The 23,982-nt window shown below is 35.8% G+C and overlaps 2 protein-coding genes across 5 annotated transcripts in view; both read left to right on the top strand.

Annotated features, from left to right (window-relative positions):
- LOC106624991 (hybrid signal transduction histidine kinase B-like) overlaps positions 1 to 9,801 on the top strand; it is a 29,306-nt gene extending 19,505 nt beyond the window's left edge. For all 4 annotated transcript variants that reach the window (XM_070107246.1, XM_070107245.1, XM_070107244.1 and 1 more), the window contains exon 3: positions 9,661 to 9,801. The gene's annotated coding sequence lies outside the window, so the exon portion shown is untranslated. The remainder of the gene's footprint in view (positions 1 to 9,660) is intronic.
- Positions 9,802 to 9,835: 34 nt separating this feature from the next.
- Positions 9,836 to 23,721, top strand: Pkg21D (Protein kinase, cGMP-dependent at 21D). The gene is made up of 9 exons (XM_036360088.2): positions 9,836 to 11,402; positions 11,828 to 12,352; positions 19,386 to 19,897; positions 19,953 to 20,403; positions 21,130 to 21,499; positions 22,029 to 22,480; positions 22,545 to 22,708; positions 22,779 to 22,964; positions 23,115 to 23,721. Exons 1-9 carry the CDS (start codon positions 9,840 to 9,842, stop codon positions 23,275 to 23,277), a joined length of 4,386 nt encoding a protein of 1,461 aa, XP_036215981.2. The 5' UTR covers positions 9,836 to 9,839; the 3' UTR covers positions 23,278 to 23,721.
- The last annotated feature ends 261 nt before the right edge of the window (positions 23,722 to 23,982 follow it).

The raw sequence follows: 23,982 nt of genomic DNA, 5'->3' as shown, positions 1-23,982 counted from the left end.
AGTGTACAGCAGCTTATTTTCAATTAAAATTCTAAGCAGCGAGCTATGATGACAAAATGTGTTAGCTTGTGCCATTACTAGTTAATTAGAGACCAGTTAACATTCTGCAATAAAAACTCACTCTCTCATGCAAACTGCTAGGATTTACATACAAAGTGCAGTATCAAAAAAGAGAGTAGAATACTAAATAGCGCGTACTTTAGTCCAAATCAAAAGTAACTCAACTCAAAGTTTCAGCAATCAGCTATGCATATCTATATCTATATCATCACTGGTGCATTTATCAGCCGCAAACGTTGTTGTTATGAATTTTCCGCTTGTCACCGCTGACAACGTGTTAATTAAATTTGCAAACCACATACGCGCCGATCATTTTTCATGAGACGCGATACCTACGACTGGAAAATAAACAGAGAAGCGAAGAATGAGTACACACAGGTGTTTATAAACAAGTACATATGTATGAGTATGTAAGTAGTACATACAAATGTACATTTTCAGACAAATCATAAAAACTCTAGTCACAGTGCAAACTTCCTGCCAACGCAAGTGAGTAGTTTGTATTTGCTGAAAGATTTCTTCTTGGCTAAAAATAGCGTGGAGCAAAGGACAAGAGAGCTTCGTTAGCTCGCTTGTATTTCAAATCTTACGTAAAAGACACTTCTATTTATAAAAAATAACTTTTTTATTAAAATTTTATTACTATTTTCGTTTTGTTATTTTTCGTGGAATTGTAATTGCGGCATCTGTCATTACCAACTGCAGCTGGCGTCAAGCGACGCTATGCCAATCGTAAACCAAGTCAGCTGCTTTGTAAACTATTTTGCTTGCTCTATCTTTTATTGCCTTTTTTATGTTTATATTATTGGCGCAAATAGCGCTCCCGCTATGACGTTTGCAACGGTGTTGACTGTCAACAATGCAAATCTGCGCGACCGTGTAATTGTCGGCGCCGTAAACGCTCGTGCATACTCGTATCGAATGTGATTTGCAATTACTTTGAAGAATTCAGGCAAAACAAATAGAAGCTAATTAACTTTGAGGGGCACACCTTCTGTGACAGGCTAAAAAAAGGCGATTTTAGTGAATTAGAAAAAGATGACTCTATCAATTATTTTAAATTTTTAAGCGTTATTCGTACATTTTATATTTTGGGAGTACACAATAACATTTTTGAAGCAAATATTAAATATTTTTCGATTTACACGACGCCAAAAAAGAAGGTCATTCACTGCTGCAGTGATTCAGGACATCTCCGTGAATGAAACCTAATAAAACTATATAATAGAAGATATTGTGCGTACAATTCCCTAAGGTCGAAAAAAATCAAAAAAAAAAACATTGGATAATTTTTGGACTGCAAAAATTCGATTTTTGAACTGAACAGATAAACTGATGGAGCTGAGTGAACTTTCGAAGCCTGTAACTCAGAAACTATTTGAAATATTGATTTAAAATTTTAATATATTGTTAATATTATTTTCAAAGGTATAGCCTATCGAAATATGGAAAAATTTAAGTTTCATACTGGATGTACCCCTTAAAACGTTTTCTGCTGACTTATATTAATACATCAATTAAATTTTACACTATTTTATTATATAACGAGTTGGCCCGCTCTGCAGCCTCTACAAAAATGGTCGGACCAAGACCATTCATAGCGGTTGGTCCACATACCATTAAAAAGCTGCTCCGTAGGAGCCGTAAACCCCAGAACATCTGCTTATGAAGTGCACAGCAGTCTGCAGACGCAGAATCAAGGCCCTGGAATCCATGTTTCCGAACAGGGACTGTATCGCTTCGCTAGCACCCAGCAGAATATTGGTGTTTATCAACACGCTGGGGCTAGATGAGTCGATATGACTTAGGGGAGGGCACAATAGACCATAGGTCGTGCTGCATACCTCAAAAATTAATCTATCTATCTATTGCATTATATATATAATTAATTTGATTTCTACGTAACAGCTTTTATCTCTCTGAATAATTAAAAATCATAAAAAACCGAAGAAAAAATGCCATGAAATTCTATTTTTCCATCAAACATATATACATATTTATATTATCTGCAAATTAATATGAAAATTTTCTCTCGGCATTTCACTTTCTTTCTTGGCATTTCATTTAAGATAATATTTCAACTCAAAACACAAAATATGTGCGCATAACTGTAAATGGCTTAAATATTTGATTCACACTGAAACAGCTGCATAATTTATTTAGTCAAAATCTTCATGTCTGACACAACTCTACTTACTTGCCACACTAAATTACTTGCTATGTTCAAATTAGAATTTGTTTTGATTTATTCGAAATATTCGCGCTTGCTGTGCGCTGTTAAATACTAAACGCGCTGTCTAACTTTTAGTCAAGTGGCTAAGTAATAAATAAATGATTTGTTTTTTGAATTTTAACTAAACTTTTGCTTTTAAAAAATATTCTCAATAATCAATCCCAATTTTCACTGCTCTTCAATGTTCACAATCGCAAACAAGAGTTTTTTAAATACTTGTATTTTCTAAAATATTCGTACAACAACCAAAAATTCGATACATGTTTACGTTTGGACACTAATTGGTTGCTCTGCCTCATAAAACAGCGGTAAACGTAAATAATTATGCCTTGTTGTTGTGGCGCTTTAACACGCAACACACGAGCAAATCGCGTGAAATACAAACTCATTCATCAAATTAATTTATTAACCACTAATTAAGTTATGAGCTTGGCGAACTGGCTGAGTTGCTATTAAATGGAGAGGAAACAAATTGACGTCTAAAATGCGTGAAAAAAGATAATTTAATAAAAATTTGGTGATATATATTAATCATTCTGGTTGGTTAGTGCTGCCTGTTGGACTTTCTTTTTACATAATCTGAAAATAAATGCTCAGTAAAATTTCAGAAAAAAATCGATTTTTTTTTTTTGCTACTCTACCGAATGTTCTTAAATGTATTTGAAAATATTATCCGAAATGTTGAAGTGTATACGGCAGATAGTGTCGCAGATAATAGTGTATTTGTAAAAAAATTTAACTTCTCCAAAACAGATGAACCAATCGGCTTGAAATTTTCACACGGAATTTTAGAATAAATTTTTTTGGTAATGAAGAAAGAAGTAAGAAGACTTCTGATTACAATTTCAATTTTTAAGCCACTTTGAAGTGTAAATTCTTTTACAAAACCCGATTTTTTTTTGGGAAGCTGTCATTTTGTCAAAAATCAAAATTCAGACTCTTCCTTCGACCATTACCCGTATTCATCTATAGTGATAATAGTTATTTTTTGGTTGTGGATTTAAGATAGTGTCTAGCAAAAAAAAAACACTACGCGGCCAGATTTTTTTTTTCAGAGGTCTTCCTGGAAATCAAATAAAAGCTCAAAGAAATCTAAATCTATTAAAAAAATCGCAAAAAATTAAGTACAATGCTAACTGACTTTAAACTTTACTTGAACAAGATATAGGCAGGAAAGCTTAAATTTTATTCAGAGAATATAATAACAAAAGAGTAGGTCAATAACTTTAGACTTTAGGAGAGTGTTAGTTTAAAATACCAAAATAAAACACTAAACAAATTCTCTAAATTACTACTTTACTTATAAGTAATCTACTATAAAAACATTACCCACTTCAGTATTTTTCCGTTAACATAAACTTTCACTATTCAAGTAGTTTATATAAATCTAATACAGACTAGACAAACTTAGGTGAATTAAAAGGAATTTTAATCGACTAGACCACTGACTTAGATTCAGGGTATATACACTTAGGTATATCTGTTTATTGCAAAACTGCCAACGTTATCAAGTTTTTAAAACGCCGCAGTAACGTTAATACAACACTTTAAAAAAGATAACAGTATTAGTGTATAAATAGACTAAAAGCGCTCTCAAAGTTGCTTCAAAACGCTTCAAATTATTGCAAACTTGAACCACTGTGTTACTCATATAACATATATACAATACTATCAATTTAGTTGTGTTATACTTATGATTTAAAAGTTGCTTAATGCTTTTAAAAGAGACGGCATCGAAAGTCTCAAGAATAGTTTGCAAACGACTGCATACATGTTTGTTTAAAAATAAAAAATTCATTTAAAAATACGTCTTCCTCAGAGATCGATAACAAGAATAATCAGAAAGATCAAAACATCCACCGCAGGGGTTGCCAATTCACGTGGCATTTCGGCCGTCTTTTGGCAGACTGACAAGAATTTGAACAATGAATGAATGGCAACAGCGAGCGAATGCTCGCGTGTGATCGTAAAATGAGCGAACTGTATAGGAAAAGTGAAAAGAGAGAGAGAGAGAGAGCATAGAACAATAAATTCCAATTATGTACACACGTTAACCAAATTAAAATGTAATAACAAAATTAAAATTAAATAGCTTCTAATAAAACACTCAATGAAAATAGAATTATTAAATAAATAAATATTCAGCGAAGAATGCCATAAAGCACGTCACTTACTACGGAGCCATCTGCTGTGGAAGCGCTTATCGTTGGTGGCCATGGGAATGCACTACTTTGTATATGTGTGTATTTGTGTGTTCCTACGCTGTGAGGGTTAATAAACTTTTTTACTCAATGCTAAGCAAAGTACGTACGTAATTTCAAAGATAGCGGTTGTAATTCAACTTACTATTTTTAAACAAATAAATTAGTTGTTTGCAATTATTTATTTATATTTGTCTTGTACTTGAACTGCCCTTAGCGGGAAGCCACTTACTAATGAAGGGAGATCTGGGGAAGCTTATAAATTTGTATGCAATTCGATCGCATGATAGAATGTGGTAACCCGCTGAAGTAGAATTGTTTATTGAAAACGTTGAATAATGACTTCGAGGTAAACTCGAAAATTATATGGCACCTAAGAGGCTATTTGAGATACAACATATATTTTATTAATACATTTTAAGATAATATAAGAAATATTTTTTCAGCGCTTTCAGAGATTTGAAGTGATTCATTAGCATTAAATGCACGACGAGAGTTTTATTGGAAGTATATTCGTAAATCCGTTTGGAGGATGGCAGTAATAAAAAAATGTCTGCGCCCTAGGGATTACGGAATAAAAGTAAACTCCACAAAGACTCTGGATGTCGATATCCGGCCAATACATAAACAAGGTTTCAATGCTTATGAACAGCCGGCTTAAGGTTATGCAAGGAGGCACGCACTATACTTTCATTGGTAAACTTGGTAAAAACCTTCTGGGTATCCAGTCACATAGCAATAAAAAGATACGAAACGCCAGATGTTCTGGTCCGCTCAGTGGCAGCCAGTAATGCATTTCCTAATTCCGTAGCTGCGCTAGACTAATCTGCTCCTTTAAGAGTTACTTGAAGTAAAGAAATCTAGAGGTACACTTCCGGTCTTGGAATACTAGTAATACAGGTCAAACCACAAAAGTACTTTTGGGGTAGTGTTGATGGTGGATAGATCAGCCCAAAAAGCTACAAAAGGGAACTTTGTAACACTGTAGGGATCTTGACAGGTCATCTACTTCTAAGATACCACCTTCAGAAACTTTGTAAAGTTCAATCGCAAAATGCAGAGCGTTCTGCCGCGTACGCAAAAACATTATATCTGTGCAGATTCTTCAGTCGGTTTAGACGGAATATTCCACGGCTTTCAGTGTTTTAATTTAAAAAATATTTGACAGTTAGGATGGAAAAAAAGTTAACGAATTCCAAACGTCGGAGGTGTGAGTTGTCTCATTCTGCAGCAACTCAGTCGTAGACTGTTACCATTTCAGTTGGCTAGCCATGGCACCAAACAGATTTTTTGTACAACAATGCACCTCCATCGATTAAAATGTAAACGGAAGTGATATAAAGTGCTGATAAAGGAAATTGGACTTTCAGAAATTAACTATGCTAAAAAAATCGGCGATTATATCCTTAATAAAAAAATATATACTACGTTCACTTGTGAGCTCAACCGCGTGAAACTGACTACAATTAAGTCCGCGCCACTTCGCGTGTATCGCTCACGTTTGCCAACATGTCTGATAATCTTTGCACTCTAAAGCTAAATTCTTATTTGCAAACACACACGCAGCCACTTAAGCAAATGCGCACACCTACACACATATGCTCCTTAAGCACGCGAAAGCGGAAGATAGTCAATTGTTAATAGCTTTCGGATTTTGGCGGCACAAGTGACAGCGCTGTCAAGACACACACGTCACCGTGTCACTGCTAGTCACCTATTGTTAGTCACTTGTGCGACGCATTCCAAGCAATTAACCTGTAAAGCTTTCCAGCAGCTTCGAGTATAGAAAAAAATTTAAAGCGCGAATGGCAAATCAGAAGCGCTAAGCGTTGCTAAGAGGCATAGGTTTTAGATATATTGTAGAAGCAACAATAAAATATCAGTTTTTCTTTGTAAAATATATAAAATATAGACTTGTAAGCACTTATACAAGTATATATGAAATTAGCAAGTAGCACGCCAATATTAATTTATGGTTGCTGTAGTGTGCTATAATTCGCAGCAAGTCCGCACATTTCTCCACCAACCGCCGTAATTTGATTGATGGCGTCGCAAGTGACACTTGAACTGGCACAGTGTCTGTTTCGGTAGACAGACGCGGTCAAAGTCATTGCGCTTGGCCACGCATTGTTGGTTCATTTCATTGCGCTCTAATATTTGCCTACCCCATTGCGACTTAATAAATTCAAATTCTCGCCCAGCACCTTCTACGGCATCCATAAGCAAACAAAATAAAACAAAATAGTATAAATTAAATGAAATGTTTAATGGACAGACATTCACGCAACTCACGGCAGTCAAGACAAGTGCACATTATCTTTTGAGAGTATTGTCAGTCGGTGCGAAAAACTCGTGCCTAGGCATAATTACTGCTGCACGCACACACATACTCAACCGTTTATAACAGCAGTAGCTCAGTTTCACTCACTCACAGTGCACACTCAGCTCATATACTGTTCTAGTGTTTAGGTATGAGTGTTTGTGGCGTCAACGTGTTAAGCTCCATCTAAGCATTTTATCAACTCACTCATCGCTTGTTCTCATTTATTTATATTTTTGGTCGCAAATTATGACTTAATTCATTTTCTCCCATAATTTTTTCGCTCAACTGCTTGCAGCTCATTCCCTTGCTGTATTGAAGTGTTTCTTGTTGTGCGCTTTTAGGCCCCACGTGCAATATTTACAAACTTATTGCATATTTCTAGGCGCGAGACTAGTAGCGCACTTTTTATTCATTTGTGTGTCTGCAAGCGTGTGCCCTACAATTGTCGGCACTTTAATTATAGTATATTTGAACATATTATATTTGAAGTATTATTTTATATACATATATATTTTTTAAATCAATAAATAAATTCATAAATATTTAAAGAAATAAGAAAAAACGTTAACTTCATCTGCACCGCGGCTATAATACCCTTTACAGTTGCATTTTTTTATAGCATAAAAAGGTATAAAAAGATATTTTATCTCGATTTTATTCGGTGAGTTTGAATGACAGCTATATGCTATAGCAGTCCGATATCGACAGTTCGGACTAATAAGCAGCTTCTTGAGAAAACAACAATGTCTGCAAAACTTCAGATCGATATCTCAAAACTTGAGTGACTAGTCGCATATATACAGACGGACAGACAGACGATGATTTCTATATATATGATTTATATTTATTATATATATTAAAAGCCCTTTTAAAAAAATATTTTTGGCAGAAAATATGTCAATAAAAATTAATGTTCTAAATTATGATTTATGTTGCAATATATGAATAATTTTTTATGTTAAAACGACGTTCGCGCCATTAAAGGCACTTTACTTCAATGAATTTTCGAATGTTAAATGCAAATATTTAAAATCCCATCTCTTGGACCCACAGGGGTATGTATATCCGTCACTCATTGTTTTCGGTGAATGTCTCTTTCTAGCTCTACAATACTTTAATATCAGAATTCAAAAACAATATTTGAGTTTCATTTCAATAGACTGCATAAGGCTTTATAGACGACAGGGCGTATGATTAATTAATCGCCAACGATTTGCGTTTTATGGTCTAGATTTTGCTAATAATAATATATTTTTTGACAGAATCCATGTGGACTACCGTTACTCGGTAGTCATATTTTAAATAGAGCCTTCCAATCGCTTTTCATAATGTGAACCAAAAGCCATGCCAAAGCAAGAGCAGCTGGCAGCTATGTATGAATGTATGTATATATATATATATCAAATGTATTCTGTATGTATGTATTGCATTGAAAATCGCGATGTTATTGAAATATTTATTTAAAATTGCCTGCCTTTATATTGCCAAAAGGCGGCCTTGAAAATTCAATATCTTTTGAAGAAATCTCATCATTGCGGCAATAATTACTGCCTGAAGTGTGTCTAAAGAGTTCATGTTCATTTTTTATATGTATACCTCCTTGTGTGTGTGTAAGTGTATGTGCTCTATAATTTTTGCTCATTTTGTTGTTTGTTTTCTTTGTTGTTTATTTATCATTTTCGTACTTTCTGTTTGCACATCGCAGCACATACAATTTTCCACAATAACACAAACGCTTCCAGAATTTTTGGACTTGTACTCATACAAATCATACGCCAATTAAATCGAATTCGAAGCGCTAAAGCTAGTATCAACGGCTATTTGCGCTGGAATGCTAATTGCAAAATCCAATAAGAATTATGTCAATAAACACGAAATAAATGAGTGATTTCTACAGAAAATTCACTGCTCATGTGTTTAGTCAAAACTAAAACTGTCTATTTGTATTTATATATGCAACTATAAGCAAAGCTACACATGTATGTAAGAAAGTGTTTAAATAATGCCTCAAGCCACGTAAATACTTGTATGTGCAAACTCGCGATTGCGAAGTAAATATTGTCGACTTTGTTGTACTAGCATACACAACAATATTTGTATTTATTCTAGTTTTGTTTAGAGAAAAACTTCAAAATACATTTCTGCAAAACACATAACAGAAAACCGTTCTTGTTACTCAATATATGTTACATCTGCAGAAGTTCTAGAAATTTGATACAGAGTACATCAGTTCAATGTTTTCAAAAACGACTAATATGAAATCCAGATTTTTTTTTTTTATACGATGCTTCATTACCTGAACTTCATTTGCATGTCGATCTAAAGCCATCTAACAATCGACTTTGTACTTGTAATCGAACCGACTGCGCGGAAAAGATTGATCTTACTAGAAAATAAAAATAATTAAAATATGTACATACAAGGTGTGTGTTAACGCAGTGATAGACAAGCTAAGCAATTATGCACCAATTTTCAAGTGAATGAGTAACATGTTAAATACATCAACGCTGAGATGCTTGGAAATGCTGAAATCAAAAAAACAAAAACTACAACTCATTTAACACGAAGCAAAAGTGCTGGCGATAATTGCACTATGAAGGTCGATAGAATAATTTACAAAAAAAAGTGATCTAAAAAAATTTTAAATTTCACATATCTTCTGTCACACAATTATTTCTTGTATTTTTATTTTTATTTTTTTGAATGAATCTCAATAGTTTTTAACATGGCATAACATATTTTTTTTCAATATCATTTCATTAACCAAGCTTTATTAAAAAAAATATAACTTCCTTCTTATAAGAAAACCCTGTATTAAAATGTGGTATACTTTTTACTTACAGGTGCAATATCAGATTAATCTGAAATTCTAAGAGATTACCCACAACCACAAACTTTTAAATCACATACTAGTTTTAACAACACATCACTTGTAACTTCGATACACTCAATGCAACGCTAACTGCACTTAATAATTTGTGCTAATAACAAAAAATCTGTGAACACCATTTTCCAAACGAACATGCACATTGCCAGCAGTGAGCTGCAGGAAGAGGAAGAACAGCTTGAATTACCACTTAAAGAAAAAGAAAATCTTCGAGCTAATATAACAAAAATGATCGCTGACACCCAACCGGAGGTGAACAGCTCGAAGCCCAGTGCGCGCTTCTGCATCTCGCGCAGCCAAGAGGAAGAATCTAAGCCCACACTTTTGGAGGTTGAAACTCCCACGCACTTCGGGCGTACTTCACCACTGCTCTCCACCAATCTACGCAGCTACGATGCCAGCATAGCTGACGTCTCCGGCGCCACCAATAATACCATACCGCGCACCACAAATCTGCGCTTGAAATTTCGCAAAAGCCACACTTGTGGCAGCCTTTTTGCCAACTGCAATTGCAGCAGTCCACCAGCAATGCCGCCCCCCATACACACAGCCGTCAGCGGTAGCAGCAGCAGCAGTACGTCACAAAATTTGAATACGCAACGCTCCAGTTATGCCGCCGCGCCTTGCATGTTCAATTTTTCGATATCACCCACAAACGCGGACCTCTCCAGTCACAGCGTCTCCACGCAGCACACATCGAGCGGCTTCTATTCGCTCTCCGCGCAAACATCGTCTGCTACATCGGCGCAACTATCGCGCGATGAGAGCATGAATGTCAGCTTCGATTGGTGCGGCAGCCAAGGAGAGGGGCGTTCGAATAGTCTCGACAGCGGTGTTAGTGCTAGCGGTGGACAGTCAGCAACACTGCCGCATCGCAAGCACAGTCCAGTCAGTTTTCGGCTAGCAAGCGTTACGGAGAACGAGCACGCTTCAACAGAGCAAACGCGCACCGCCACAGCGAAGTCATTACAAGTGCCGGGTACTACTACAATTGTAGACACTGCTGTAGTTGCGCCGGTTGTCACAGCACCGATCTCACCGACCACAACGCGTAAAAACGAACGCAAAGCCAAACGGTTCTTTCAGTCCTATTCACATCCAGATACGGATTACATCTTCACCGATGCGAATAAGAAACCGTCGCGTGAGTCACTCATACAGATACATGTGCAACACCAGCAAGAACCGGTCATAAAAACGCGTGACGGTAAATTAGAATTTAAACAACCGAAACGTTCGTCCTCACCGAATATCGGGCAATACCAAGTTTTGGATGTGGCTGTGCACCCTGACATCCTTGTAAAAATTTCACCAAAACATTCGCCAGTACCGGGTTCGCACTACCAAACGCAATCAACACAAAGTACACCGCGTTCGGCACAGCAACGTCGTCGCTTATTACAACGATCACACGAAATTGACTCGGGCGGTTCGACATCGGAGTCCGAGAAGAACTTTGAGTCGCCACCGGTAGGCAATGCAACGGACTTAAAATTACAATTCGGCAAGGAAAACACTAGACAAGCGACAGAGAAATTGGCGAGTCCAATCAAATCGAAAGCTCTGGTTGAGGACGCAAGTTTCGATGCAGCGCAGAAATACTTTGCGGAGAGTGGTATTCTAGGACCGATTAACACAGCTAGTCCGCTGATAAGGAAGACTTCAAAAATATTACAGGATACCAATGTACATGAGCAGGTAAGTTCACAACTCTGTGAGAAGCAAGTGCTAATGAAATAAGTATAACTTAACCGAGCTGGGAAAATATAAAAAAATGCTTATTGGAACTTCGAAATTTCAAAACCAATATTTTTTGTATATATTGGTATTCCTGTTTGAGTAAAAAGGTTTAAAACGTAAAACATATATTATTAAGGCATCTAAAAGAGTTTTTTGTACATTTGTGTTTCTTCCTCCATATTTTCTTTCTTGTATGGAGAAATATCCAAAAGCTCAAATTATTGATTAAAATTGTAACCATTCGCAATTAATTGTTCATTACCGCAAAAGTTTTGCAAAAGGCAATAAAAAAATGTATCGTTTTCATTAATATTTATTATTCTCTCTGTCTCACTCACTCACTGCTGAATTACTGAAATGCTGTAATGCTCAATCATTCATAGATTCGTAAAACGTCAATGATATTGCGTGCCAACGGCGGCATTAACAGCAGCAATAACACAAACAGTAACAACAGCAACACATCAACAACAACGACAGCGTCGCCAAAGCTACACTCACCATCGTCACCGAAATCGAAAGCACTGCTATTAGGCGCCTCTTTAGCGGTAGTACCCGTGGAGAAACCCAAAATTCACACAATCGATGAGCACAGCTACAGCAAGCATAATAACTGTAATACACAGTATAATGTCTACAGCATGGAGAGGCCCACACCATTAACCTATACCAACAATAACAGCAGCAGCAACAAGAACACAAACGGCGTGAGTAAACCACAATCCCCGCACACCATGGCGACCACTTGTGGCTTCAGTCCCAACGTGACGACAAAGAGTTGCAACGTCACTGACGATCGCGATGCACAAATCAAGAGTATGCAAGGCGAAATTGTCTCACTGAAAGATGTCATAAAAGCACGCGATGCAGAAATCGCCAAGCTACGCAGGGAAATACACAAATTGAAGGTGAGTGCAGGGGTTTGGACGTAGTAACATAGGAACAGGGACTCCAAAAGAGTTTAAATAGTATGTCGTTCCAGTGGTTGTACAACTGTGTACATGAAGAAACTGCCTTTTAGATTAATTTCCACTTGACACTAGCTTATCAACATGCTTTTGCGATTGAGGCAAGTAATTAACTTAGGATATACATATACTTGTATAGTAGTAAAGTCTGTACCTGGCAAAATTCGATGAAACAGAGCTCCCAACAGAGCTCCCATACAGATGCAAGATCATCTCTTAGTGCATAGAAAAGTGATATAAGGTCCAGCTCACATTTTTTAGTAACACAAACAGAAACATATAGCCAATGCGCCAGTCCATTTATATAATTTTTACCAGAATCCATTCCACTAAATTTTAAACATTCCCATCTTTGCAAGACGCTACCAGAAAAGTTCCATTGAGCATCTTTAAGTACTGTTATTGAGATGAAATGTGCCTCAAAAAAGCCACTTCTAATTATGAGAAAGCAATATCTCTCCGGTCATCTCTTAGTATGGCAGTAAAAGTCTGATTCCTACACTTTAAAGATCAAATAATAATATTTAAAAACTACCATAAACCAACACTTTTTGAATTACCTTCTAAGGAATGGAGTGTCTTATTACAGCAAAATGTGTGCCGCAAACTTTACCTCTTCATTTCTTTCAGCAGTGAGGCATCTCCGTTCAGTTTCACTGCAGCTTTAAATCTTAAATGAGCTAAATTTATTAAAATTAGTAAAGTCTAGACAAGCTAATGTTGTCTAATTACACTTTAAAACAACAACAACAAAATTAAAAGAAACAAACTAGCTTGCACTTGCACAATACAGCCCAATAAGTTTTCCAATCGAAACCAACAATAAGCGGTTTGGACCACACATTTCAATTAATTAATTAAACAAAAAACCAAACAGATACTAGAATATTATTTACCGTAATGATGATGTGTGCTTCTAATAATTACAAGGGTCACTTACATACAGACATATTCAACTGTCAAAATTTGAATAATATGTTAACAGCTGTTTACTGGCGATTATAAAACAATTTTATTTAAGTGTTTCCAAAAAGCTCGATAAAAGCAAAAACAATATCAACACAATTAATAAATTATTAGCTCATCAGTACACACATAAAAACAACAATAAATAATTGAATCTGTTCAATGCTCATACTTAAGCTTATAGAACTTGTTGTTGTTGCTGCTGCAGCCAGCCACAAGCAGCCAATTGGCTATTAGCGCTGGCACTCGCGGCTTGCTACGCGCTCAGTGTAAACACAATTTTATAACTACTTCAGCAATTACTGCGTACTTACATTGTTGTTGTGGTAATATTTTTTTCTTAACTTTTTTGCGTTTATTTTCGACTGATCATCAGCATTGTTAGCATTGCCGACATCGCGCACAGCATGCAAACAAATAAATGCTCATATATTTCACGATTTAGCTGGCGCTTGAGGCTAACATCTCCCCGGCGAGGCAGCCGCACATTGACTTGTTGGACTCTGATTAAATCGTCGCATTGCTGAAGCGCCTCAGTGCCTCAGTAAATCAGGCACAACTGTTTTTGTGCCGAATTCGATCGGTCGTGTGATGTGACTCCGATGTTTTTATACCCTGAACAGGGTATAAATATATATATAAATGATCAGCATGATGAACTGAGTAGATTTAGCCATGTCCGTCTGGCTGAAGCTGGCTGAAGCTATGGAAAACTCTTTCATTTGACGAGGTATCTTCAGGCATAGAATATTATTTAAAGCAATAGTGCAAGCTCCGAAGAAATTGTCCAGATTGGATGACTATAACATATAGCTGCCATATTAACTGAAAGATCGAAGTAAAGTCCTTGTATGGAAAACGCTTTCATTTGACGAGATATCTTTCCGAAATTTGGCATGAGTTATTTTCTAAGGCAATAATATAATCTCCGAAGAAATTGTTTAGATCGGATCACTATGTCATATAGCTATCATATAAACTTAACGATTGGAGTAAAGTGCCTGCATGGGAAAAAATTTATTTTTTATTGCCGATTCACCAAATTAGACCTGTGTCAATTCATTGTAAGGAACCTTTGTATCTGTGTAGGGTATTATAGCTTCGGTGCAATCAAAGTTAACGTTTTAAGCATGTTGACTAATTACGAATAAGGTAGAACACAGAATATAATGCATGTAAGCCTAATTGATGGATCATCTCACAGTTTTGGTTGATCAAGTATGTGATGGCTCTTATTGTAACAACTTGTCTGCAACTTCAGCTCTACTTCTACTTCAAATATTCAGATCTATTGCAAATAGTTAAAACAGGAAATAAAAAAACTGCAATAAACTTTATGAGTAATATTCAAATGCGTCGTTATTTTTAGTATTGCAAATATAATAAATTATATAAATAACAAACCCAAACACGCTCATAGAAATCGACCACACCACCATATATATATATATATATACCACACTTCATTTCCATACATACAAGTATAAGTTATAAATTCTAGGCCAAACATTTACCTCTTAACTCACACCTTTTCTCTAGATTAAAAGTTGCACCCTTAAAATAATCGAATGACTGTTAAGCTCTCTTTACTTATACTCATAGGTTTTGAACGAATTATTAAGACTTTCAATTGTTTCAATTAGTATTGAAAATAAATACAATAAATTCGCACGTTTTGCTCTTGAGTGTTTTCGTAATCGAAAAATGTTAGCTTGGGCTATAGGAATTTGCCAAAACTTAACAAATTGTTTTCAGTGTAAGGAGAACAAAGACATGGTTGACGACAGTCAAGTTTTAAAAAAGGTACTGTTATTATATATTGTATAAAGAAACTAAAGTTAGCTTTTGTCTTGATAACATTCAACCAATAAACTGGAGATTGTGCAATAACGGCACCTCAATAAAACTAACCCCGTAAGCATCACAGCATTTTATTTAAAGCAGATGGCGTCTTTAAGTCAATATTCCCGTTAACGACATTGCAGTCGGCAGTAAATCATAAAGATATAGCATTATTTAGAAATAAATAAAAAAACTAAAAAAACCCTCAGGAAAGTATATAACCGACGTGGCATTGAAAATTATAAAATTTAAAGTATGTAAATTTTCTAAAGCGATCTTACAACTTTTGGCAGATTGAAGACAACATGTTAGTATGAGCAGTTTTTTTTAGAAACCGCTCTTGTTCAGTTTGCTTCTCTCAGCGTACTTAGGTTAGATTAGTTTAAAAAGCCTGATCCTGTTACAATTCTCAACAGGAATCTCATTTGGATTGAATCCACTAAATGTTCGTTTCTAAAAATGTTTCCTCTATAAAAGCAACTGGTGTTTTTTACGTGGAGGTGTAAATTTTCTACTATCAATCACACTCGAGTATATATTTAGATGTATAGTCTCTAGTTTCGATAAGTATATATATATTATATATAATATAAAACCTTTAAATTCATAAAATGAAAATTAATAATTTCAGTATACATAGTTAGTTTTTAGCATGGTTAGGTCCAGTCATTTATGCATATAGGATATAAAAGTTTTTTTCACTGGCTCGTTTCCTTTCCTTTCCAAAAAAAAAGGTTTTTACAATTTTTTGGATCTTCTGACGTTAGCGGCAAAGGATATATAATATATACTCTCATTAGAGCTAGAAATATCTCATGGTAAATAAGTCACAACAGAGCTAATATGGCTGCAATTATAAAGCTTGGATGGAGAGCACAGCTGGTGGCTATGGTGATATGGAAGACAGAATCGGCAACCATACATTGCATATATTTCAGTACGTACCAGCAGTGCTTTATATGTGTATACATATGTGATTGCATCTGCTTCAAGTTAGCAATTTGAATTCTTGTGGCACGCACTCAATTCTTTATCTGGGTTAAAATAATAAACATATTCAGATACAACGTAATTAGTCGCTTGTAACGTAATGTAATGACACATGTACACTTAGTCATACGCATTTACATATTAATATTTATACGCAGCGTTGAGGCGGAAAGACAAATAGCAGGCATGTTTAAGGTGCCGTTAGCTTTGTGGGAGTGTTTTCTTCTTGCTTGCAATTTTACTATTTTGACATATTTCAGCCGCGCTTCATTGCCGGTATTTATTTATTTTTTTACTTTTTTTCTTATGCTAAAGTTATCACACGGCAATTATGTGCGAGTGTAAATTTTGTGACTAATTTTAGAAACTTTATGAGCAATTCTGTAAACAATACGCGGCATAACTAACTAAATAAAAGCATACTTATGTACATAATTAAGCTTGTATTTGTGATCTGTGTCACCGCTAGACAATATCCAAGTACGCAAAATTCTGCTTGTTATGCAAAAATATGCTTTCCAATCACAAATTTTTTGTTACAAATTTTTCGAAAGTTATATCTCGAGTGCAGTAGAAAAATACTAGATATCTTGAAACTACGAAAAATGCCATATAAAATAAAGCAAATATTTTGACAATCAATGCGACGCAAAACCCCTACGATATAGTATACATTTATTATATTTGCAATTCTTAACACTTTACAACTAACTGCCCACACAAATAAAAGTACGTATGTAATGTATATCTCGCCCTAGGTGCAAATTATCAATGCAAATATGATACGAAATGCACACACAGAAATAAAGTAGGATTTGAAACAGTAAACACCACTGGAGCATTGTAGCGCAGGCCATGCAAAAATTGCAAAGGGAAATGGAAATTCGCTGGCTGACATTTGCACTGACACATTGACACCGCACGCCCCGCCATCGAATAATTTGAATATTGCTTTTGTTGTTATGGCTGTGACTGACGTCAAATGTAGCGCAACAATGTGACGAACACACACATATCTATATTTTCATATATGCCATATGCATAACGTTATGTAATGACAAATTATCCTACATAACACACAAGCCACAGCACTACAAAGCGCCTTTGTGAGAATCATTCATGTGTGTCTTATCATCTGCATTGCTAAGTGCTCAGACTTCACAGCAAGTCACTGATGTCGCCCTTATGATAGCCCGTCGCGCTCATTTCTTTACTTCTGTTCAGCCTCCATTATTTGTAAATTTCTAAATGTGTTATCAGCGCATCAGTTTTGCTTGTGTTTATTTGTCGCTCGTTTAAATGTAAACTATTCAATTTAGATCTTTCGCTGGCCGTCGCGCTGCATCGGCGACCAAAGCCCAACGATCAAAGAGCGCAGTATCAATTGCCTGATATATCATCGTATGCATTTTAGTTACTTAAATGGTCCATAAATAAAACTTATTCTAATAGGAGCTTGAATTAAATAAAAAACTATTTGAATAAAATTAAAATAATTCAAAAATAAACACAAATTTCGAAATAAGGCAATTTTGCTTGCTTAAAACTACAAGTACAATCATATTCTACGGGGGGACAGTTTATCAAAATCAACTTTACTATTGTATAACTGTACCATTTCTTCTCATTCAAACCGTTAGTGAGGTTTGGAAAATAAAACGGCCAGGAAAATAAAACGCTCAAAAACAATTTTTCTCATAAATCTTAATGATTTTCAGATGTTCTCGTTGGAATTTCTATCGTCACTTAAGATATATGAAAAGAGTTTGAATTGGTTTAAGATTACCTTGGTTTAACGTTTCAAGATATTCCAATAGCGTACATACAGACAGACAGACGGACAATCTGATGGACATGGCTAAATCCACTCAGCTCCTCATGCTGATCATTTATGTTTATATAATTGTATATAGGGTCTCTGACGTTTTTTTCGGGGTACTTCAAACGTCGTGACAAACTTTATATTTCTTCGTTCGTTGTTTGACAAATATATAAAAATATAAATAAGAAAGTCAGGTGAAAATTTCAAGTCGTTTGGTCCACCGTTTCTGAGAAATTTTCCTCAACAACTCTATTTATTTTAGAATATATATGTACATTTGACACACTTGCAATGAAAAATATTGCTTTTTGAAATTCACAAGGATATAATCTATTGATCTTTATGTGGATGTGGGTTAATATAACTCTGAAATTTTTATTGACTTCAGCTAAACACGAAATTAAGAAAGTTAACATCAACTTGTTTATATTCAGTAATAAGTTTTGAAGTTTTAGGGTATAATTTACATTTTGGAAAATTCAAAAAAAAAAAAAATTAACAAATCTTGTATCACCTTTTCAAAAGCACTACGAATATATGCTTACAAAAATTTCCTGACACGGTAAAACTACATTACTACACAAATTTAAAAAAAAAGTATATTTGAGTTGATATATTCATACAAAATACAACTATACATTAATTGAGGTATATATGTAAGAGTATATATAACGTGAGCATTGTTGGTGCGCTTAAGCAAACGGTTGCACGTGATCTGCTGAGAGCATTATCATTTGACAGAGCATACCAGGCGCAGCATCCGCAGTTTGAGCGCCACTGTGTTAATTCATTTTATTTGCTTTGATCGAATTTCTGATTTAACCAAGTGTTAATTTGTTTTGTCCGTCGTTGTGATTGAAATCATTGAACATTTATGAATGCAAACATATGCACATAGTTACAAATATGCCAATGAGGGCAGTACGTCGATGTAATTGAATTTATAAATATAATTTAAATATTTTGTATACGAGCAGTAAAATCGGATCGCGTCATAAACATTAAAGAACTCTGATGACATTTTGGTATTATTAATTTTTAACGAGAGGAATCTGTTGTATTGGCATTTGGCTGACATAAGTTCTAATAATTAGAAATTGTATGCCTTTAATTTAACAAATTCAACCTTAATGCTTCTTCATTATGAACCCATCATTTATTTTTTTAAATGACTGAAAAAACAAACTTAAGTATGAAATCTGATCTGTTAACTAAAATACTCGTATATTGCATTAAGATTTATTATTATATATATATATTTTTTTTGTTGCAAAATTTAATTACTCGGTCAAAATACTGAAATATGTGTTTGCATATTTAATTAGTATTTTAATTTCGTTTTTTCCATTGCAGAGCGTTCTCCAGCAAACAGCCAATCCGTTACCCATAGCCATCGCTGATCTGCCGCCATCGCCCACAACACACACGCCTTTGCCCAATAACTTTCTGCTCGCCAGTTCGAATCAAATTTGCACCGTCTGCAAGAAGAACTTTGAAGTGGACGCCAGTTCAAACCCGCGCATAGGACAACTCACGCCGGAAAACAGCAATTCAGTCGAATCGAATAGCAGTGATGCAACTAACGCCGGTAACATCACTGTAACCTGTGCACTGGCCAATAATGCCAACAATGGCGACAATAATCAGCCGGTGGAGATCGCCTTGGATGCGGCTGCCGCACAAACGGCTACCGAGGCGGCGGCCACTGCGCTCCCCAGCAACGGGTTGAAGGCGACGCTGCTGCCAATGGCAACACACCAGCAAGCGCCAGTGCTCAAGAAACAGGGTGTATCCGGTGAGAGTTGTGAGACGTCGATGCAGCAATCGTTTAACATACCGATACCGAAATTTGAGAAGGATTTCAGGTGCGTACCAAAATGCAAATAAAAGTTTATTCTTAACTTTCGAATGCCATTGCAGCTCCAAGCAACTAATCAAGGATGCCATTATGGATAACGACTTCCTCAAAAACATCGATGCGTCACAAGTGCGCGAGCTGGTGGAATCCATGTATCCTCTCTCCATCAGCAAAGGAGAATTTGTGGTGCGCGAGGGTGAGGTGGGCGCTCATCTATACGTCTCGGCTGAAGGTGAATTTGAAGTGGTCAAAGGTGGCATTGTACTGAGTGTTATGGGACCTGGTAAAGCTTTCGGCGAGCTAGCCATTCTCTACAATTGCACGCGCACAGCATCCATACGCGTCCTATCGGACGCACGCGTCTGGGTGCTCGATCGGCGGGTCTTCCAACAGATCATGATGCGTACTGGCATACAACGCATTGAAAATAGCGTGAACTTCCTGAAGTCGGTGCCGCTTCTAAAGAATCTCAGCATGGAGGTGTTGGCGCAAATCGCCGATGTGCTGGAAGTGGTGAGTTACACTAGCCTACAAAAAATCACTGGAATTAAGAAATACATAATATATATAAAAGGATCTTTGAAATATTTCAATATATTATAAAATATTAAAAATTTCAGTTAGAGAAATCAACTTTGCAGGCAACTCACAATTTCCGTAAATCACATTATCCTCTAGATAGCTTTGAAATCCTAGACATTACTGATAGAAAATTGGTTTGAATTTTTTAGTTTGACTTATGAGAATGTCCTTTCAATTAATTTTAATTAACAAAAAACATTTTGTGTTTGTTTAAATTCCGAATTTTTTTTAAATGTTGGCAGTTTTTGTGGTCCAAGGTTAAATTTCAATAGTAAAATCAAATTAAAAAAGAAAAACTATTGTTTCGGAAAACGCGAAGAGTCTATTCAATCCCTACAGAAGTCATCCATTAACTTGCAATGCATAAGAAAAATGTGTACATTAAAACAAAGTATTATCAAGTCCGAATAATGACTTACCTAAGATACAGCAGCAGAACTGAGTTCTCACACAAGAGACGCAGTAGACAAAAGAATCAGAATGTACCAAAGAAACTTGAACTAATATGGCGTTCTAACAAAAGAATACGCAATAGTGATGTAATTTAAATTATTTCGAAAAATATCCTTCAAAACATCTGCGAATTTACATTTTATTTCTATTTGAAGAATATTGATTTTATATTGAATCTTTATATGAATTAATCTCCTTCAACAGGAATTCTATCCAGCCGGTACTTACATAATACGTCAAGGCGCCAGCGGTGACACTTTCTTCCTCATCTCCCAAGGTAGCGTTAAGGTTACACAAAAATTAACGCCTACCTCGGAGGAGAAGGAGATCCGTACGCTGGAACGGGGCGATTATTTTGGTGAGCAGGCTCTCATCAATGAGGATAAACGAACAGCGAATATTATCGCTATGGCGCCGGGCGTTGAATGTCTGACGTTGGATCGTGATTCATTCACACAGTTAATTGGTGATTTATGCGAGTTAAAAGAGAAGAACTATGGAGATGAAAATCGTGTGCTGGCCATGAAGTATGCTGAGAAGACGAAGGAGATTTTCGGCGCTAATGTTGAGCAAGGTAATTCGAGTTATGACTTTACTTTGAAACAGGAATGGATCAAGCGGAGTAAGAATAATAATAATTATGCGGTCCACAGTCCAAAGTATTCTTGTGTTCTCTATAAGCATTTGTAAATTTTATTCACCTCAAGTGTTTAAAAAATTGCTAGGTGATGCTAGAACTGCTAACCTTTAAAGATATCTGTTCAATTTTGGCTGATTTTAGTCATATTAGAAACGCTAGTCACTTTTTGGGCAGCAATGAGATCCACTAATTTTCTTAAATGACTTAACAACTTTCAGTTTTAGAGCCTCTCTTTAGAATTCTGGATATAAGTAGTTCTTCTACATGAAATCACTATTGTTACAGTCTTACAGGAATATTAAAAGCTATAAAATATATCCAATATTGCGAGACTGAATTAGAGTATGGATCCTCAATTAAAAGAAAGCGACAAAGCTATAACGTGAGATAGCTGAAGATTCGAACAGTATCTCATGTTAATAATAGCTAAACCATTAATTCTTCCTTATTCAACCATTTACAGAGTTCCCTGAGATGAAGCTCACCGATTTGGAGGTTGTCGCTACACTCGGCATTGGCGGTTTCGGCCGCGTTGAACTTATCAAAGCTTATCGCGAGAATAGAGTTGACACATTTGCACTCAAATGCCTAAAAAAGAAGCATATTGTCGATACCAAACAGGAAGAGCATGTCTTCAGCGAACGCACCATTATGCTAACGTGCGATTCACCTTTCATTTGTCGTCTGTATCGCACATTCCGTGATGAAAAGTATGTGTACATGCTCCTCGAAGCATGCATGGGCGGCGAGATTTGGACGATGTTGCGTGATCGTGGCTGTTTCGATGATAACGCGACACAATTCATCATCGGCTGCGTTTTGCAGGCATTCGAGTATTTGCATGCGCGTGGTATTATTTACAGAGATCTCAAGCCAGAGAATCTAATGTTGGACGAGAGAGGTTATGTGAAGTTGGTAAGTGCGGATGGTTATTAAACAAAAGAGACAAAAATATATAAAAAAAAAAAAATTCCCACAGGTGGACTTTGGTTTTGCAAAATATATTGGCAATAGCAGCAAGACTTGGACATTCTGCGGCACACCGGAGTACGTGGCACCAGAAATTATTCTAAACAAAGGACACGATCGTGCGGTCGACTATTGGGCTTTGGGTATACTCATACATGAGTTGCTCAATGGCACGTAAGTTTACCTAGTCTATTTGGTTGATACAAAGGTATTTTATGATTCTTCCTTTTATTTTTCTAAACAGTCCTCCCTTCACCGCCACTGATCCCATGAAAACGTATAATATCATTCTAAAAGGTATTGATATGATCGCCTTCCCTAAGCACATGTCCAGATCGGCTGTCCAGCTGATTAAGAAGCTATGTCGTGATGTGCCAGCTGAGCGTTTGGGTTATCAAAAAGGAGGCATACAGAATATTAAAAAACACAAGTGAGTACTAATTTCAAAAACTCAGTGATGATTAGCAAAGATTGCTAGAATTCGGCAGTTTAAGAAACGAGAATATTTGTAATGGAGATATATATTTTAATTAACCAATAACTTTTCGCAATTTATACTATATATTTGTCCTCTTTATAGATGGTTCCTCGGCTTCGATTGGGACGGTCTCGAGCAGCAACTGCTTATACCGCCATTCGTGCGGCCCATCGCTCATCCAACAGACACAACATACTTTGATAAATTCCCCTGTGATCCTGAGGAACCGCTAGACGAATTCTCCGGCTGGGATGCGGATTTCTAAAGCACAGCAAGCGGAGCTTCAAGCTTGCTCAAATTATTCGTATTGATCATTTTCTTTTCGTGAAATTTACTTTCAAGTCTTTTTCATAAAAGCATTTCTTAATCGAATTCGGCTTAATGGAGACCAAGAGCGTACTTCGTATAAAATCTTTTCTAATGTATTAGTAGTAGTAAGCACTTTACACAGCTAACTTGCGTACATGGTCAATAATGTAGCAATAAAGCAATAGCTATATTTAGTACACATACATGCACATATGTGTGTCTAAAATATAAAAATTAATATAAACTTTCGTAGCTTTAGTCTTTAACACTACAGTAATAATATTTGCTCAAGTTATTTAGTATGAAAAATTGCAATGAAATTGTGTGCCTTGTTCTATAAGTAAATGAAATTTAATTAATGCATAGTTTTCAAAGAAATATAACGCTATTTTTAACCACACTCTTTGCAAAATTTTTTAAATAATATATTTCTGTATACTATTGCATAATAAATGTGATTGTTTGTTAGGAGAGTTCAGCTTACAAAGATTACTGGATGCGCCTTGAAACGCAAACAAGTATTTAGCTTAAAAAATAACTTTTGTAATGGATTAGATTTTTAGTTTTAAAAGCTTAGTTTAGGCATCTCAGCACATTAAAAGCATTATGCAAATATATACATACATGTATTATATAATGTAGAAATTATAAAAAATTGTAT

This window comes from Bactrocera oleae, chromosome 3, assembly GCF_042242935.1.
Source record: "Bactrocera oleae isolate idBacOlea1 chromosome 3, idBacOlea1, whole genome shotgun sequence".
Classification (NCBI taxonomy): Eukaryota; Metazoa; Arthropoda; class Insecta; order Diptera; family Tephritidae; genus Bactrocera; species Bactrocera oleae.
The sequence above is the reverse complement of the archived record's forward strand: the minus strand, read 5'-3'. Positions and strand labels throughout refer to the sequence as shown.

Excerpts from the sequence above, each read along its gene's own strand:
- Pkg21D (XM_036360088.2), top strand. The coding sequence starts at position 9,840 with ATGCACATTGCCAGCAGTGAGCTGCAGGAAGAGGAAGAACAGCTTGAA. Across the intron at positions 11,403-11,827 it reads ATACCAATGTACATGAGCAG|ATTCGTAAAACGTCAATGAT; the intron begins GTAAGTTCACAA and ends AATCATTCATAG. Across the intron at positions 22,709-22,778 it reads CATGAGTTGCTCAATGGCAC|TCCTCCCTTCACCGCCACTG; the intron begins GTAAGTTTACCT and ends TTTTCTAAACAG.